The 15,900-nt window shown below is 55.5% G+C and overlaps 1 protein-coding gene across 1 annotated transcript in view; it reads left to right on the plus strand.

The window, feature by feature from the left end:
- Positions 1-552: 552 nt before the first annotated feature.
- Positions 553-15,900, plus strand: part of CRYBG2 (crystallin beta-gamma domain containing 2) — a 30,325-nt gene continuing 14,977 nt past the window's right edge. Inside the window, exons 1-4 of the mRNA XM_044997947.1 lie at positions 553-797; positions 1,925-2,012; positions 6,298-7,490; positions 15,106-15,728. Of these exons, the coding sequence (XP_044853882.1) occupies positions 553-797; positions 1,925-2,012; positions 6,298-7,490; positions 15,106-15,728 (2,149 nt within the window). The remainder of the gene's footprint in view (positions 798-1,924; positions 2,013-6,297; positions 7,491-15,105; positions 15,729-15,900) is intronic.

Here is a 15,900-nt window from a genome sequence, read left to right on the forward strand (position 1 = left end):
GTTGTTGACTGAGTCAGTGCCTGGGTGACTTTCCCCAAGGACCCAGGCTGCTGAGATCTGCCTTGTTTGTTCTCTAAACAAACACGCAGCAGGTCGGATTCTTTCCTGGAGCCACAGAGTCTCAAATCCCAGCCCCACACCTGGCCCCCTCCTCCCCCCCCCGTCCGAGGCCTTGGCTGGGCGCTTTCCCGCTTTCCCTGGGCGGTTACGTTGCACACCTGTCTCCAGGCTGCGGTCACGCTCATGTGACCGGGCTCGAATTGCCAATGCCAGGTAACAGCCCTGGGAACCAGGCCCTCTGCCGGGGCCCCACAGTCCTCCCGGGGCCGCTCTGGCCGTGCTCCCAGCTGGGCACGGCTGGCTCTGTCAGCACTGCCGCAGCAGGTGTTCCTCCCCGCTCCCTCCCCGGCACGCACACCCGGATTCTCCCAGGTGGGTCAGACATCGACGCCGGCTCCTGGCTAAGAAAGGAGCGAGGGAAGGCTTGTCTGTCCCTGGCAGCTGGGTGAGTGGGGAGCGCCCCTCCACTGGCCTCTAGCCCTCCGGTTGCTAATGTCTCTCAGGGCCGAAGACCAGGCAGGCTCCTCACAGCGGGACCCCGCCAGAGCCAAGAAAGGGGGCGTCAGGAGGCGGCTCGCCCGGCTCTTCTCCAGAAGTGAGATCAGCCTGACGGAGCTGCAGCGGAAGGAGGGCATCAGGGATGGCCCCAGCGCCCCAGGAGCTGCAGCCCACCAAGATGGGAAAGGGAAGGGCAGGAGGAAAGAGAGGAGGAGCAAGTTGCGGGGGTCTTTGCAGAGGTGAGCCCCCCCCCCGGAGGCGGGCATTGGGTGTGGGGCAGGGGGGTTGCCCATCCGTGCGACGGGTGGGTTTGTGCATGCACGTGAGAGACTGTGACAGGCGTGTTGCATCTGGTGGGCACGTTTGTCCATGTGCATGTTGTGATTGTGACGCGCACAGGTGTGTGTTTGCGTGTGTGTGTGCTGGGGCATGTTCCGTGTTCAGCTGTGAATGTTTATCCCCCTCCCACCCTCCCCACCCAGGGATGTACTGAGCGGTGGCTATACAGCTTGTGTCTCCTTTGCTCTTGGTGTGTTTACAGGAAGCAGGCCCGCTGCTGAGTCAGCCTGGGGAGGTTCGATAGGAGACTAGGATCTGGGTCTGTCTTTCAGTCCCGGCCCATAAGGAAGCGGGAGCAGCCCCTAGGCTGGCGCGCTTGAGGAAGGGGCCTGAATTCTTGCCTGTCTCTCCTTTGTGTGAACGGGTCGCTCTCTGGCCTGCTAGGCCCTTTCCTAATGGTCCAAGCTTGTAGTCACCATGTCCAGACCATATACAACCTGGTGGTTTCAGAATCTAATCAGTGCACACCCGGCAGTCAATACATCCTGTCCACGTGCATCTCACAGTCAGGGTATCTGGTCCATACACAAGGGACACAGTCCCACTGCCTGGTCCATATATACCCTACAGTCAGCATGATCTGTGTTTGCAGTATCTGGTCTGTACATAGCTTGAATCCCTGGTGCTCAGTCCATGTGAACCTCAAAGTCAAGGTGTCCAGCCTGTAGCCTTCAGAATGGGCTGTAGATTCACAAGGCCAACTCCCTACCCTAGTACACCCAGTCCAAACAAGGTGCATTCCTGTCCTACCCTACGGGATGGGGGACTGGGAGGCAAAGTCCCTCAAGATAGCGTCACGGGAGCCTGTGCCCATAGACTGGAGGGTTCTGCCTTCTGAGATGGTTCTTCTCATGATGGGCTGAGATGGTTGGGAGACAACTGAAAAGCCCAGGTAGTCCCCTCTTTCCACCTGGAGGGGTCTGAGCCAGGCAGTTTGGATTCAGAGCTTTCCCCAAGATCTGGCAGATCGGGCTCTGGGCCCGTCACTAGCACAAATGTCTCCCCTGGACTTTGCACTTCACTCTAGGATGGCCGAGGAGGACACGATCTCAGCTGGGGGAAGACGCAGCGAGGAGCCCCCCCATCCCAGCGGGCCCCAGAAGGCGTCTTCGAAGGTGAGGCCTCTCTGGCGTGAATGGCTGTGGAAAGGACCCGTGTCTGGCCTGGGGCGTGCGGGCTTGCTCAGCTCCTGGGGCAGAAGGAGCTCCGGAGGGGCCTGTGAGCATCCCCTGTGCAGAGCCGGCGGGTCAGTTGCTGGAGCATTCTCCTTCCTTTGGTAACTGATACCCAGAGGCCTGCTCGATTCTCCAACACGTAACCATGGGGTCGCTCGGCCCTTTGTGCTGCTGGCAGCAGGGACCCCGGGCACCGGGCCTCTCAGAGCGCAAGGCCATGGCCCGTCTGCTCCACTGAACGTGTCTGAGGCTGGCCCTGCTGTTGGGGCCGGCCGACCCGGCACATGTGAGGTTTAAGGAGACAGGTTCTCCAACTGTGTGGTCTAGTGGTTAAAGAGGGGATCCAGGGACTTGGGTTCTTTTCCTGGCTCTGCCACTCACCTGCTCTGGGACTTTGGACAAGTCGCTGAATCATTGTGTGCCTCAGTTTCCCCATCTGTAAATGGGGATAATAGTGCTTGAAATCCCCAGGAGGCGGGACCCTGCTTTCAGAACTGCAGCCTTCTGTGCCTCTCCCGTCAGAGGCCTCCTCCATCCAGGGAGGGGAATATCCCAGAGGCTTGTCTGGCGGCTTTCCGTGGGCGAGGGTCGGTGCAGTGAGGCATGTGGGCATGGGGCATCACTGATGAATGATATTTTGCACTTCAAGAGAGACAGATGCTCCAGGCTCTCAAAGCGCATCACAAACGTTAATGAGTGAGGCCCCAGGCCCATCTCCATGGAGGTGGGGCAGTCTCATTTCCCTGGTGACAGATGGGGAAACTAAGGCACGGGGAAGGGAAATGACTTGGCAGGGTCAGCGACCCTGGGGGCCAGATTCTCCCGAGACACATGGTGTCATTTACACCATTGTTACCGGGTTGTGTTTTACATTCGCTCTGCACAGGAGCACATTGGTGACACAAGGCGCAAGGCAGGGGAGAATCAGGAACAGAACCCAGCCGTCCTGGCTCCCCACCAGTCCCTTACTCTGGTTACCAGATTCACCATAGCTTTGCTCTTGGGGCCTTTCTTCCTTCCTGCTGATCTCACTGACTTCTGCAGAAGCAGCAGGCCGAGGGCCATTTCCCGTGGGGTGCGGGTGCCCTCTCCTGGGAGCTCAGGAGTGCTACATGACAGTAAGAGCAGTGCCTTGGGATTTCCTGGTTCCCATGTCATTCTGTCCGCGCTTTGACCCTGCTGGCATTTGAAAGCCATAAACAGGGAGGTCTGGGGGGAAACACATGGGCCCATCACTAAACCCCACTGAAAGCCATTGGGCTGGGACAGCTTTGGGGAGGGAGGAGCTCTCCTAACTGGGGAAAGCATATGCACATCTATAGATTTTCTCCAGCTCTCTGTGTCTGTGTTTCCCTGTGTCTCACCTGTCTGTCCATCCATCATGGTGAATAATATCTGCAAGACACCTAGCCTGGCCCCGTGGCAGGAACTGAGCACTGGGATGGGTTCCCTAGGGAGGTGGTGGAATCTCCTTCCTTAGAGGTTTTTAAGGTCAGGCTTGACAAAGCCCTAGCTGGGATGATTTAGTTGGGGATTGATCCTGCTTTGAGCAGGGGGTTGGACTAGATACCTCCTGAGGTCCCTTCCAACCCTGAGATTCTATGATAGGCTGTGCTTTGCTGTAAGAGGAAGGGATTTTCCCCATCATTGAATGGGGCCCGCAACCCCCTCACCATGATGTTCCTTCGGTGTGTGTTTGTGATGCCAATGCAAGCAGGTGAGCAGATGCCATCAGGGGAAGATCTGAACTGGAAGTAGTTTGGTAACTGCAGCTGGTTTGGAGCACAGCCAGAGAGTGGAGCCAGTATTGCTAATCGCAAGTGTCCAAAAATCATACGTCAGCCTCCCAGAATCATGAGATGGGCTTAAACTCTCATGAGATTTTTAAAAACCAATAAATGATGGGTTCTTTTTATGGGCCCTCTGTCCGTGCTTAAGGGCTTTTCTCAGCAGTCATAAGGGCTAGGAACTTACTTTCGTTTTAATGGAAGCGGAGAGTCTCGTGTGATCACCTGACTCCAGGAGCTGGGGCTTTAAGAACACCACCAAATGTCACAAGCTTCGTGATAAAATCATGAGAGTAGGCAACACTCTATGGCAGTCATTGATTGTATCCACAACCTGGCCTGTTCCCATGGCAAACATCCTGAGGCCTCTACTAGAAACACACATGCTCTGGGGTTCCTGCATGTCTCTCCTCTGCTCCCTGCGTTCCATCAGAGCAGGGGTCTGCGACTCCAGAGAAGAATTTGCTCAGGGATGGTGCAGGGATCCCCAGACTTCAGCAGAGACATTGCTACGCTGGCCCGTTCAACAGGGCTGAGAGGCGTTGGCGGGGAGCTTGCACAGAGCCTGGCTCCAGCCCATCAGCTCAGTGAACGCCTAGGAACGTTACAGGACAGAAAACAACCCAGTGTCTATTAAAGGAGAGAAACCTGCCCCCCGGGTCCCCGCTCTGGGCTGTGTGAGTCACCCCCGGTGTGAGCACAGTTCTCGTTGGGTGGGTGAGGGACCGTGTGAAGGTGGTGGATCTAATCTCCCCAGGTGTCTGTGGAACACGTGAGCTCTGCTGGCCTGTGTCTAATAGCTTAGTTTAGCTCCTTTCTGCTGCACCAGTGACTCCTGAGGGTGGAGCCCCTCTGGCTGTTTGCTCGGAAGCCAGCGCCTTGCCCCAGGGGAACGCCTGGCTCAGCTGGGGCAAGTCGAACCACTAGCTGCTTGGTGTGGTGTGGGGGCCGATGGGGATTATGTAAGGCTGGTGCTCGCTCTGCTGCTACATGTCAGATCCCTGCTGCTGCCAGCCAGCACGTCCCCAGAGACAGGGACACAGGGGTCACCTCCTATCTGCTGGAGCAGGAGCCCAGGCCTCCCGCATTGGCCCAGGGACTGGGATCTCCTCTGGTGAGCAGGATTTACTATAATCCAGTGACACAGCGACTTGGACCTGATCCAGTGACGCAGGGACCAGCGCCTAAGTTGCTGAGTCAGAGGTGAGGACTTTCCCCGAGAGCTGAAGTGGGATCTCGTTCAGTGACTAGGAGCTCCCATAGCCCAGGGACATGGAGTCCTGGACCTAACCCATGGGATGGGGACAGGCCTTATTGAGTGACAGGAGCACCAAGATCTCCTAGTGCGTGGGGTCTCCTCCACTCCCCCAGCAATTGGGAGAAGGGCTTTCTCTTGTGTCCCTGGAACCAGGCTCTCCCTCCTCTTGCTGCGATGACGCGCCACCGCTGATCTGCACGGGCGCTGCCATTCCCAGGGCAGCTGCGTGAAACTGCCAGTCAGAGACAAAGTGACGGGCGCTGGCCAGCCTCCTGCATCCCCTCCCCTACCGGGCCTGAGTTCTCATTCATTTCTTGGTGTTGCCTTGATGCTGCGGGAGCAAGGGAAAGGACACTCTGATCCTGCCACTGCTGGACCAGCTCTCTCCTGGGCTCACGCTTTCCACTTCCCTCCTTCACCAGCCGGAGAATCTGGCTGAGACCCAGGTCTGCCTGCCTGCCCCTGTTAACAGATCCCCACGTGGGAACTGTCTGCCTAGGGATCACGATGCACAGTTGAAGAAGACCTACAGGCAGGAGCTGGCAAGCCCCAGGCACTGTGGAAATGCAGTTATCAGGAGCTGGTGGCTCAGGAGATGGGTTCTGGGTTCTCAATCTTTTCTCAATTGCCAGTTTCAAGCCAGCCAGAAACCAGATCTCATCCCCATCGGTGTGAAGCAAACGGGGAAGGAGGAGGGGGCGAGTCCAGTGCTCTGTGAAAAAGCTACATCACAACTAGAGCTTGTGTTGCAGACTCAGCAGAGGCTAAGGGTTGAACGAACCGTGGAGACGGGGCAGGCCTGTCTGGGTCAGTGCTGAGTTGCACAGGCAGGGCCGGGCGAGGCTGCCCGTGCTGCCCCTGTCCGGCCGATAGTTTCCCATATTGCTCCGATCTAGCCCAGCGGCATGGACGTGAATCAATTCTAGAACCAGGAGAGCCCGGGTGAACCCAAGCATTGAGGGGGAAGGGGGGGGTCAGAATTCCAGCCTCTAGGCCAGTCGTGTGCAGGATCCCGCCCTCGTGAGCCATGGCGCTCAGGGCAGGGGCTCTCGCTGATGCTCCTGCTAGCCAGCACCGACGTGCTGCTGTGTGGGGATGGAGAGCTCTAGTGGCTGCTTACCAGTCTCCACTGCCTCCTGCCCGTGCACCCGCTCATGATTCCCTCTCCTTCCCCCCACAGCTGCATGCTCTCAGCTACTCGGAGTCTGACCTCTGGAGGAACGGCCTCCTGCGGACGTTTGGGACCCTGCCCTGGCGGAGGCGGCAAAGCAGCCAGCTGGAGCTCTCAGGCACCGACGCTGGCGGTACGGGTCATCTGGGGAGCTCACTGGGCCAGTCCTGGCCTTTCGCGCGGCTACAGAGACCTGCGGTCGGCAGTGATTTGGATATGGCAGGCCGGCTTGACCTGTCCTCTGCTGGGAATCTGGCCGGAGAGCAGGAGACTCCAGAGCCATCTGCTTGGCCCATGGACACGGGGAATTCGAAGCCAGCCACACCCAGCCAGGTGGAAATCTTCACATTCTTTGACTCTCTGCTGGACAAAGAAGATGGGAGCTCCTGGGGAGAATCTGTCTCCATCGGCAGCACCTCCCTGGACTTCCCTGCCAGCCCCAAGATGCAGGGGGAAGACTACAAGCATCCAGCCTCCCAGGAGGAACCCAGCAGAGCCCCAGAGCCTCTGACAGAGTGGGCTGAAAGCCTTTTCCAAGAGTATTTAGACTCAGGGACCTTCCGCCCTAAGGCAGCGGGACAGCCAGACCATGTGAGCCATGGCCATAGGGAATCTCTCTCTGAAGCGGAGACCTGTCCTTTGGCCAGTCCTTCCTATAATCAGATCAGCAGGATGGAGGAACCTGCAATAGGCAGGGAAAGCCCGGAACGGCCTCTGGAGACTATCCGGGGGGTTGAACCTGGCCCTGCCAAGAGGCCTGCGAAGATCCGCTACGAGGTAATGATCACTCTGACCAAGGAGCAGGAAGAGGCTGTGAAGAGCAGAGCAGAGGATCTGCCTGGGGTATGTGGGAATGGACTGGGTTCCCACGGAGCCGCGGAGCCAGCTGGGGAGGCAGGAGTTTCTCAGGGGGTTGCTGAGTTGCAGAAAATGGATGAGCAATGTCATGGGGAACCTGCCAGACCGGCTCCCCAGCTGGCAGCACGCAAGGAATTCCAAAACTTCACGCTGCAAAGGGAGGGTACTGCTGGGGTGAGCGGGCAGGTCCGCCCAGTCCCAGGGTGCCTGGTGACACCGCGGCAAGGATCAGTGCCCAGCCCCAGGCAGAGACGGGACTGGCAGGAACAGAGCCTGTCCCACTGCAGGGATCTCTCGGGAGCGGAGGGGAGAGCCGTCCACGCAGCAGGGGCCCCGGCCAGCAGGTACGTGAGGAAACAGGTTTTAAAAGGAACCTGGGCCAGCCCAGGCCGGTCGGCAAGAACTGGGGAGGGAGGCATGTCTCAGCAGCGACCGGAGCCACACCAGGAGCTGTATCCATCCAGCCTCCCTGGCACCTGAGCTCTCTCTCCCTCTGCCTGACTCATTGTCCCTGAGCAGCTGGGAAGAGACCCGAGAAGGGGAACCTCTGGCCGGATTCGCAGAGGGCCCCTGTGCCCGTTGATGTCATGGGGGGGGGGGGAGATGGGAACTCAGCCCTGCTGAGAACCAAGCCACTCATTTATTAAAACAGTGAAAGGGGCTCCCCAAAGTTCTGGGCTTGTATAAATCCTGGTGGGGCGGGCGTTGGATCTGGGGGCTCAGCTCTAAAATTGCAAGGCCAGATTCAGCTCCCAGTTCCATGGGTGTCAATGCAGAGTGAGCGCACTGATAGCAGTGGAGTTACTCTGGATTTACTCCTGGGACCGGGGAGCAGAATTCAACCTGCCAGAGGCATAAAGAAACAACCTGGATCACAACCCCCCCCCAAAACGGCTACATTCCAACCCGTGTATCCAACCCCCTTTCAGCTGAGGTGTACCCTCCTGTCCCAGCCACGCTCCTTTCGGGAGCAGGGCTTTCCTGTTGAAAGCCTGTTCACCTCAAATGCTTTTAACAGCCTGGAGCGTTGGAGGCAGTCTGGGTCACGCTGCAGGAGGGTTTCATTCTGAGTCTCATTTTATTTGATTCGGGCTATTTTAAATATTGTAGTGACTTTGTGCCTGAGATGGAATCCACCAGCCAGCACTTCTGCCAAGCAGGGGGGTGGGGGGGAAATCAGAGCCAGTTATTGAAATTAACCTGCCTTGCCCGAATTCTTAACCCAGTCTCTCTGGCAGCAAACCCTCTGGCCCAAGTCCTTCCAGGCAGCACGGATCATGACCCTTTTTTGTCCACTAGAGACCACAGGGCGCTGGCTGCAGACAGGATTTCCATTAGGCTCCGCTGGGCAGCCATTGTGTGTCCAGATGTCTGGTGGTGTTACCTGGGCAGCTCAGTCTTTGTGCATCCAGACGTGTATTTTGTAGGAGCAAGGTAGTCCCAGGAGTTTGCTGTTGTTGAAAATATGGCTCCATCAACGGACTATTGGGGTTCAGGCCAGGGGAAGCCCCCAAATGTAGACAACAACATCATGAAATGTCAGCTGAGCAGAAACAGGCAGAAGAGAAGCTGGGGCTCTTCCTCGAGGTCACCAGTTCAAAGCCAGCCCTAGTAAGTGGTGACTGGAACTTGTTACCATCTGATGCCGGTCGGGGTGACATGAGTCTGCAGGTCTCCATCTAGTTCCTAAGGTTCAAGTGTCTGCATCACAAAGCCTCCATTTCGGCTGATGCTGATTGGCACGGCTGAAGTTGCAATTTATTGTTATGTGTGTCCAGTGGCTTTGGAACGGTTTTTATAGTGGGGGTGCTGAGAACCACTGACCAAAACTATAAACCCTGTGTATGATGGAAACCACTTCAAGCCAAGGGGCGCTGCTGAACCCCAGCGCCCCTGTGTGTGTCTCTAGGGTGCCCGGTATTTCGGGGCCCTTTACACAGTTTGGATTAGGAGCATTTAACTATCCACATTGGGAATCATCACAATAATAGCAATAGTCCTTTAAGGCCGGAAGGGACTTCAACTACCTGAAAGGGGGTTCCAAAGAGGATGGATCTAGACTGTTCTCAGTGGTACCTGATGACAGAGCAAGGAGTAATGGTCTCAAGTTGCAGTGGAGGAGGTTTAGGTTGGACATTAGGAAAAACTTTTTCACTCAGAGAGTGGTGAAGCACTGGAATGGGTTCCCTAGGGAGGTGGTGGAATCTCCTTCCTTAGAGGTTTTTAAGGCCCGGCTTGACAAAGCCCTGGCTGGGATGATTTAGTTGGAATTGGTCCTGCTTTGAGCAGGGGGTTGGACTAGATGACCTCCTGAGGTCCCTTCCAACCCTGAGATTCTATGATTCTATGACCATCATGGTCATAGTCTGACCTCCTGCACAACACAGGCCACAGAACCTCACCCACCCACTCCTATAACAACCCCCTGACCTCTGACCGACTTAACAAAGTCCTCAAATCGTGGTTTAAAGACTTCAATACCTAGTTTGTACGTGGCACTTTTCAGCAGTGGATCTCAAAGCCCTTTACAAAGGAGGTCAGTAAATGCATCTCATGGTACTGCAGCTTTAAAGGACAGACCCGGAGAAACTAAATCAGTCGGTGAAATGCCAGGGCTCTCAGTTGGTCCAATAAAAGCTATTACCTCACCTGCCAGGGTTCTTTGTGATCATAGTCAGCAGGAGGGCTGGACACAAAGCTGCACCTCGCAACCTCTGCTAAATGTCACCAGGTCCGGGATGAGCCGTTTTTCTGGCGGGAATGAATTCCAGAAGCCAGAGGCAGCTGCTGAGAATTCCCAGCCTGTGACTCCTTCCTGGGACAGACAGCCTGAGCTTTCCGATGGTGGGGTGAGTCAGGGGGGAGAGTCAGTTTCTTAGGTAACTTGGTCTTGTGTCATTATGGGCCTGGTAACCAGCACCTTCACTTTCACCGGGAAGTGGCACTCTCGCCAGGTCGTTTTGCTCGGCAGGTGGCCAGACGTTTTCTGCAGTAGCCAAAGCTTCCAGGTGGCCTTTGAGGTAGAGCTGGTGGTCCGTTCTGAAGGGGACCACGATGAGGCCTGCATCCCAAAGGAAGGAATGTGTCAGCCCTTGACCAGCTGTGGGGGAAAGAAAATATGTCTGGCCACTGAAGCAATCTGGGCATTTAGGAGCTGTGTCAGGCACCTGCCAAACTCCAAAGATTGGGAGCCACCTCAGCAATAGACAGGAAGATGCCTGCAGCTGAGGGAGTGGTCACAGGCTTAACCAGCTGCTCAGTGCTTCCTTTGCCAGCCAGCATCAGCTCCATCTTATCTGATAGAGTTCATAGAAGATTAGGGTTGGAAGGGACCTCAGAAAGTCATCTAATCCAACTCCCTGCTCAAAGCAGGACCAATCTCCAGACAGATTTTTACCCCAGTTCCCTAAATGGCCCTCTCAAGGATTGAGCTCACAACCCTGGGTTTAGCAGGCCAATGCTCAAACTACTGAGCTATCCCTGCGCTCGCCTGCAGGTACCTAGCTCTGCCAGACACTGGGTGAGCAGAGAGAGCTCCGTCTGGGTCCAGATGGCGATCGGAGCGCCATCAGCACAGCGATGGCTCTGTAGCCCACACTGCCTGGCAATTGCCCCAAGCAGTTTCCCACAGTCACTAAACAAAGGCTGCAGGACTCCAGAGCTGGGAGTCCCCGTGAAATGGGACAACTGGGTGGTGCCGCACTTTGGGTCCCTGTTGACAGGCGTGAATGGAACTGGTTTAAAGTGCTACTGTCCAGACCTGCCGGGTCCCGTACTGGAGTCTTCAGAAGTAGAAGGATGGTCTAGTGGTTAAGGCACTAGTGTAGGGCTTGGGAAACCAGTGGTCAGTTCTCAGCCACAGTCTTCCTGTGTGACCCTGGGCAAGTCACTGAGCCTCTGTGTGCCTCAGTTCCCCATCTGTACATTGGGGATAATAGCACTGCCCTGCTTCACAGGGGCAAGTGAGGATAAATACCTTAAAGATTGTGAGGTGCTTAGAAGAACAGGGGCCATCTAGATATCTTAGACACAGTTAGCAGCACCTCATGGGTGACGTGGTCGAAGGCCACTGCTCTACTGGACACATGGCTTCTGGCCATTGCTCTGAGGAGATTAACCCCACCCTTGTGCCTTAGTCTGGTTTGGAGCCTGATTGGCCAGGGCCCAAAGACTCTGATGATGTCAGGCTCAGCTGCAGGTTGTGGGTGGCAATCTGGCCCTGAGATCTTTTGGAAATCTGGCGCAGGGAACTGAGATTTGCCTGTAGCTTGCTACTGAGGCAGCGGGGCAGACAAGGGTTGTTCTGGGTTGAAAAGCCGTCCAAAGAGTTAAAGAGCTCAGGCAAAAGCAGTGTTTGCTTAGAGCGGGGAAGGAACACCTTGAAGTCACCTGCCAACATGCAGGTGCTGCGTAGTTATGGGGTCACCCAAACTGAATTTGGTCACCTTACTGTCACATCAGTATTCAGATTTTAATGGCCTGGGACCTCCTATGTGAATCACAGGAACTTCATTAAGAATCTTTATTAAAAGCCTAATTGCAGCAGCAAATTCAAGCTCGGGCTTCTAACTCATGCCTACACTCCGGTACGTGTCTGTCTGAATGCTGGACTTGCACCTATACAAATTACCCCCTCTGAAAGAGGAGGCCGGGGGAGGTGCTACATATTAGTATGACCTACTGGACAGAGCACTGGAATGGCACTCTGCCACTAACTGACTCGCGTGACCTTGGGCAAGTCACTTTGCTGCCCTGTGCCTCAGTTTCCCCATCTGTAAAATGAGGATAGTGACACTAACCTCCTTTGCCAAGTGCTTTGAGATCTACAGATGAAAAGTGCTAGATAAGAGCTAGGGTTTCATTATTAATTTTTACACACAAAATTGAATCAGTTTAGAAACTGATGTTCATTTGGTGGAACCTGATTAGCTAGTGAAACTCAATCAGACTCCCATATCAATTTAGCTTAAATTGATTGCTTAGGCCTGCTCTACAGACGGGTTTTGTATGGTTACGGGGGTGAATTTTTACTGATATAATTGTCCTAGTTATACCAGTGTAAGCCCCTTTATTTCAGTATAACTGTCCAGTCTAGAAGGCAGTTGTTGTACCTCTTTAACAATCCCAGTGTTGCTAAAGCAGGACCATTGTATGTGTAGACAAGGCCGTACTGACTTAAACTAAACCGATATCAGGGCCTCTTCGACCGATTTCAAAGGGCTGCACTGATTTGACGGCATCAGTTCCTAAAGCGACTTAGTTAAATCAGCGCAACGGTGGAGCCTTAGCGAGGGGTGAATATGAAAAGGAAACCTGCCTAGAAAGTAAACCAAAGGGGAGTAAACCACAGCTGATCAGAGAGCCACAGAGTCAGAGATCCTAATGAGGAGGAGGGGTGGCTGTCAGAAGGGGGGCAGGGACAGGCACGTACTGATTCTCAGAAAGTAGGACTTTGCTGTACGGTCCCTGCCCCGAGCTGCCTGCAATCTAGGTTAATTATGATGAGCCGTGAGGCAGGTCAGGATGATGCTAGGCAAGGTGGGAGGCAGGTTACACTAAAAAGGGCACCTTGTCTCTCGCAAGGTGAGACATGACGTTTCCCTTGTTATTAATGTAGGACGGGACCTGTGCCCCGAAAGCGTTTAGGCAGCTCTGAAAATCCCACCCATCACATGAAGGGAGTGGGACTTCCGGAGAGCGATCGGAATGAGAGAAGGGGTTGAATAACCTCCAGGGCTTCGGGGGTTCATCCTTGGCATGGAGGGGCAGGGGCAGCATGGCAGACTGCACCCGAGGTAGGATTCTACCCTCTGTCCCTTTGATTCTCGCAGTGCAATCGAAGACTCCCTGGCTGCTGCTTTGGGGGAAGGGCTGAGAGAGGAGGAATGCACCGAGGGATGTAGGTAGAGAGAGAGAGGGACCAGTCTGGGTGCTCAGGCAAAGGCAGTATGGCATGGGAAGCCCACCCCAAAGACGTGGTGCCAGGATGCTGGCTGTGATCAGGTGGAGCACAGAGGGTGGTGGGCACAGGAGGACCAGTCGATACAGGGTGGACTCAAACACTCAGAACCAAATGCCTTAAAGAATGGGGGAGCCTGAATCTGGACCTTGTCTTACCCCGGGGAAAACTGCACCAGGGAAAATTGTGTCTGCACAAGGGGTCAGCACTGGCTGAAATTCCTGTGTAGACAGGGCCTCAGCCCCATAGCCCGTTGACTTCAGGGTAGTGCTCTCCTCTTGTGGCAGGGGGTCTGAAGGGCCAGCCTCCTGCTGGCCTTCCTGGTTCAGAGATTTATTTTGAGCGGCATCCCCTTCTCCTCTCCCTGCCCCCGGATCCATTGGCCCCATTCCTGTACAACCAAGGAAGGCGCAGGATAGCTCCGACCCCCAGTCTGACCCAGCGACATTGAACAAACTCATTATGGAGAGACACCATGAGAAGCCAAGGATGTTAAATGCTTCTGGCTCAGTCCTGCAGGAGGTGCCTGATTGTGATGCCTTGTCAGCTGCTTATTTGTAAACTGAGGTGCATAATAAAACTATTCTGGGGAAGCCACACTCCATAATAACAGAGTCTCCCCAACAGAAGACAGCGCTTAGCTAGGAGGACATTGTCTCTGCAGTGGGCAGGTGGGAGAACGTCTAATCCTGTCGTTCACTCTTCCTGCACGTCCGTAAAGAGCCATGGACTTACCAGGGCCAAGAGCTTAGCAAGATTTAATGTGGGATTGGCTATTTATATATGGCTATCCTGCATCCTAGTAAATGACAGCAATGTTTTGGGCTTACACCCATCTCTGAGTATTAGAGAACAGGATTGGACAGAATGTGTGTGTGTTACTGTGGGGTTCTTCTTACACCTGTCTCTGAAACATCTGGTGCCACCACTGTCAGAGACAGGCCCAAGGGCTAGATGGACCTCCCGTCTGGTGATCCCTCTGCTGCCAAGAAATACTAACAAAGGGACACAGCCGTTGACTTCCTCAGGCGTTTGGCACCAGTAAACGCTGCGTTTGGTCCAATATTCGTAAAAACGCTTTCCTTCTTCTTGAGGAATCTACAGCTGGAACTCGCAGCAAGCCAGTCTGTTCCCAAGGGAGGTGAGAGAACAGAGGAAAGGCCACTCCACTCCTGCTTCCTCAGAGGGAGGGGTGGATCCTGGCTGGTTGGTTTCTGGCGCCTTTGTTTGCACAGTCGCTGGCTTGGCTTGGCCCAGACACCCAGGTGACTCACCCTGAAAATTATGGGCACTTTGCTCTGCCAGGTAGGGCAGGCCGGGCTGGCTCTGTTCCACCCTCCCACAGGAAACGCCGGTTGAACGTTTTCCAGCTGTTTTTTACAGGTGTCGCTCAGCACCTTGGTTCTGGAACACGACGACGGCTCTGATGTTTGGCTGGCTCCTAGGGCGGCTGCTCCTCCAGTAGGAGGCAGCGACGTGTAATGGACTCCACCTGATTTCCACAGGGGCCCAGCCTGATGTACAAACTCTCACTGCATAACAGGCCTATGACCCAGATTCTGGGGTGCGATCCATCCCTGAGAGCCGGGGGCGGTGGGCAGCTGCAATAACCTCTATAGATACGGGCCCATGGCCTCTAGAGCAGTTTCTGTGTGACGCCAACTATTAAGCCAAGCCTGCCTTGCACTATAACCACCTCCTGTCAGGACTCCCCAGAAAATGTTGAGTCACAAGGACGAGCCGGGTAGAAAGTCCAGGGCATGGAAAAGAGGCTGTGACGGGAGTGGTCCATAATTCCGGGGTGGGGCTGATCTGAGGTTAGTCAATTAAAGGGGGAGGAACTCGGTTCGGGTTGTGACTTCTACAAGATGGCGGCTGCTCAGTGTGGGTGTATGACGGGCTCTCAGTGCCGGCGAGCGAGAACAGAGCCAAAGCAGAGAGCCCTGGGCCTTGCCAGGGCACTGACAGCTTCTTGTGTCTCGTCTCTCCTCCCCCTGCAGCGCCCCCAGCGCCTTCGGGCCGTGCAGAGACGGCGAGGAGGCCCAGTCAGAGAGAGCCGGTGACGCTGGGACGGGGCTGGACGAGATGAAGAAGGCCGGTGGTAGCGCCTGCGCCCATCCCCCCAGGCCGGGAAAGTCGACCCAGAGCACCTGGTTCAGCTGGAAGAAAGCGCCTGCTGATCAGCCCGAGGAAGAGGCCAAGCCCTGCGTCCGCAAGGTCTCCCTGCTGTCGCGGAGGTTAGAGGCCGCCGCCAGCCCCTCCCGGGTGGCGATGCTGCTGGAGGCCTGGGAAAAGGGGACGATAGGCAGGGAATCTGTAGACTTGCCTTCTCCAACAGACAGCAGCTGCTCCCGATCTCCCGGCCCGCGGAAGGATTTCTCTGAACACCCCCCCGTGTTCTCACAGATCTATTCGCCGGTTCAGAAGGAGACGAGGCCGACAGAGAGGGGAAAGCAGGCTGCTGATAGCACTACAGTCACTGAATCCCAGAGGGATGGCCGCCTGCCCCGCGCTGCCAGCACCGCTATACCCACTGGATCCCCAAGAGAAAGCCACATGCCCAGTGCTGGTAGCACCACTACACCCACTGGGTCCCCAAGAGAGAGCCACATGCCCAGTGCTGGTAGCACCACTACACCCACTGGGTCCCCAAGAGAGAGCCACACGCCCAGTGCTGGTAGCACCACTACACCCACTGGGTCCCCAAGAGAGAACCACATGCCCAGTGCGATTGGCATCATTACGCCCATTGGGTCCCCAAGCGTGAACCACATGCCCAGTGCAGCTGGTATCAC

The sequence above is a fragment of the Mauremys mutica genome, chromosome 23 (genome assembly GCF_020497125.1).
Source record: "Mauremys mutica isolate MM-2020 ecotype Southern chromosome 23, ASM2049712v1, whole genome shotgun sequence".
Taxonomy (NCBI): Eukaryota; Metazoa; Chordata; order Testudines; family Geoemydidae; genus Mauremys; species Mauremys mutica.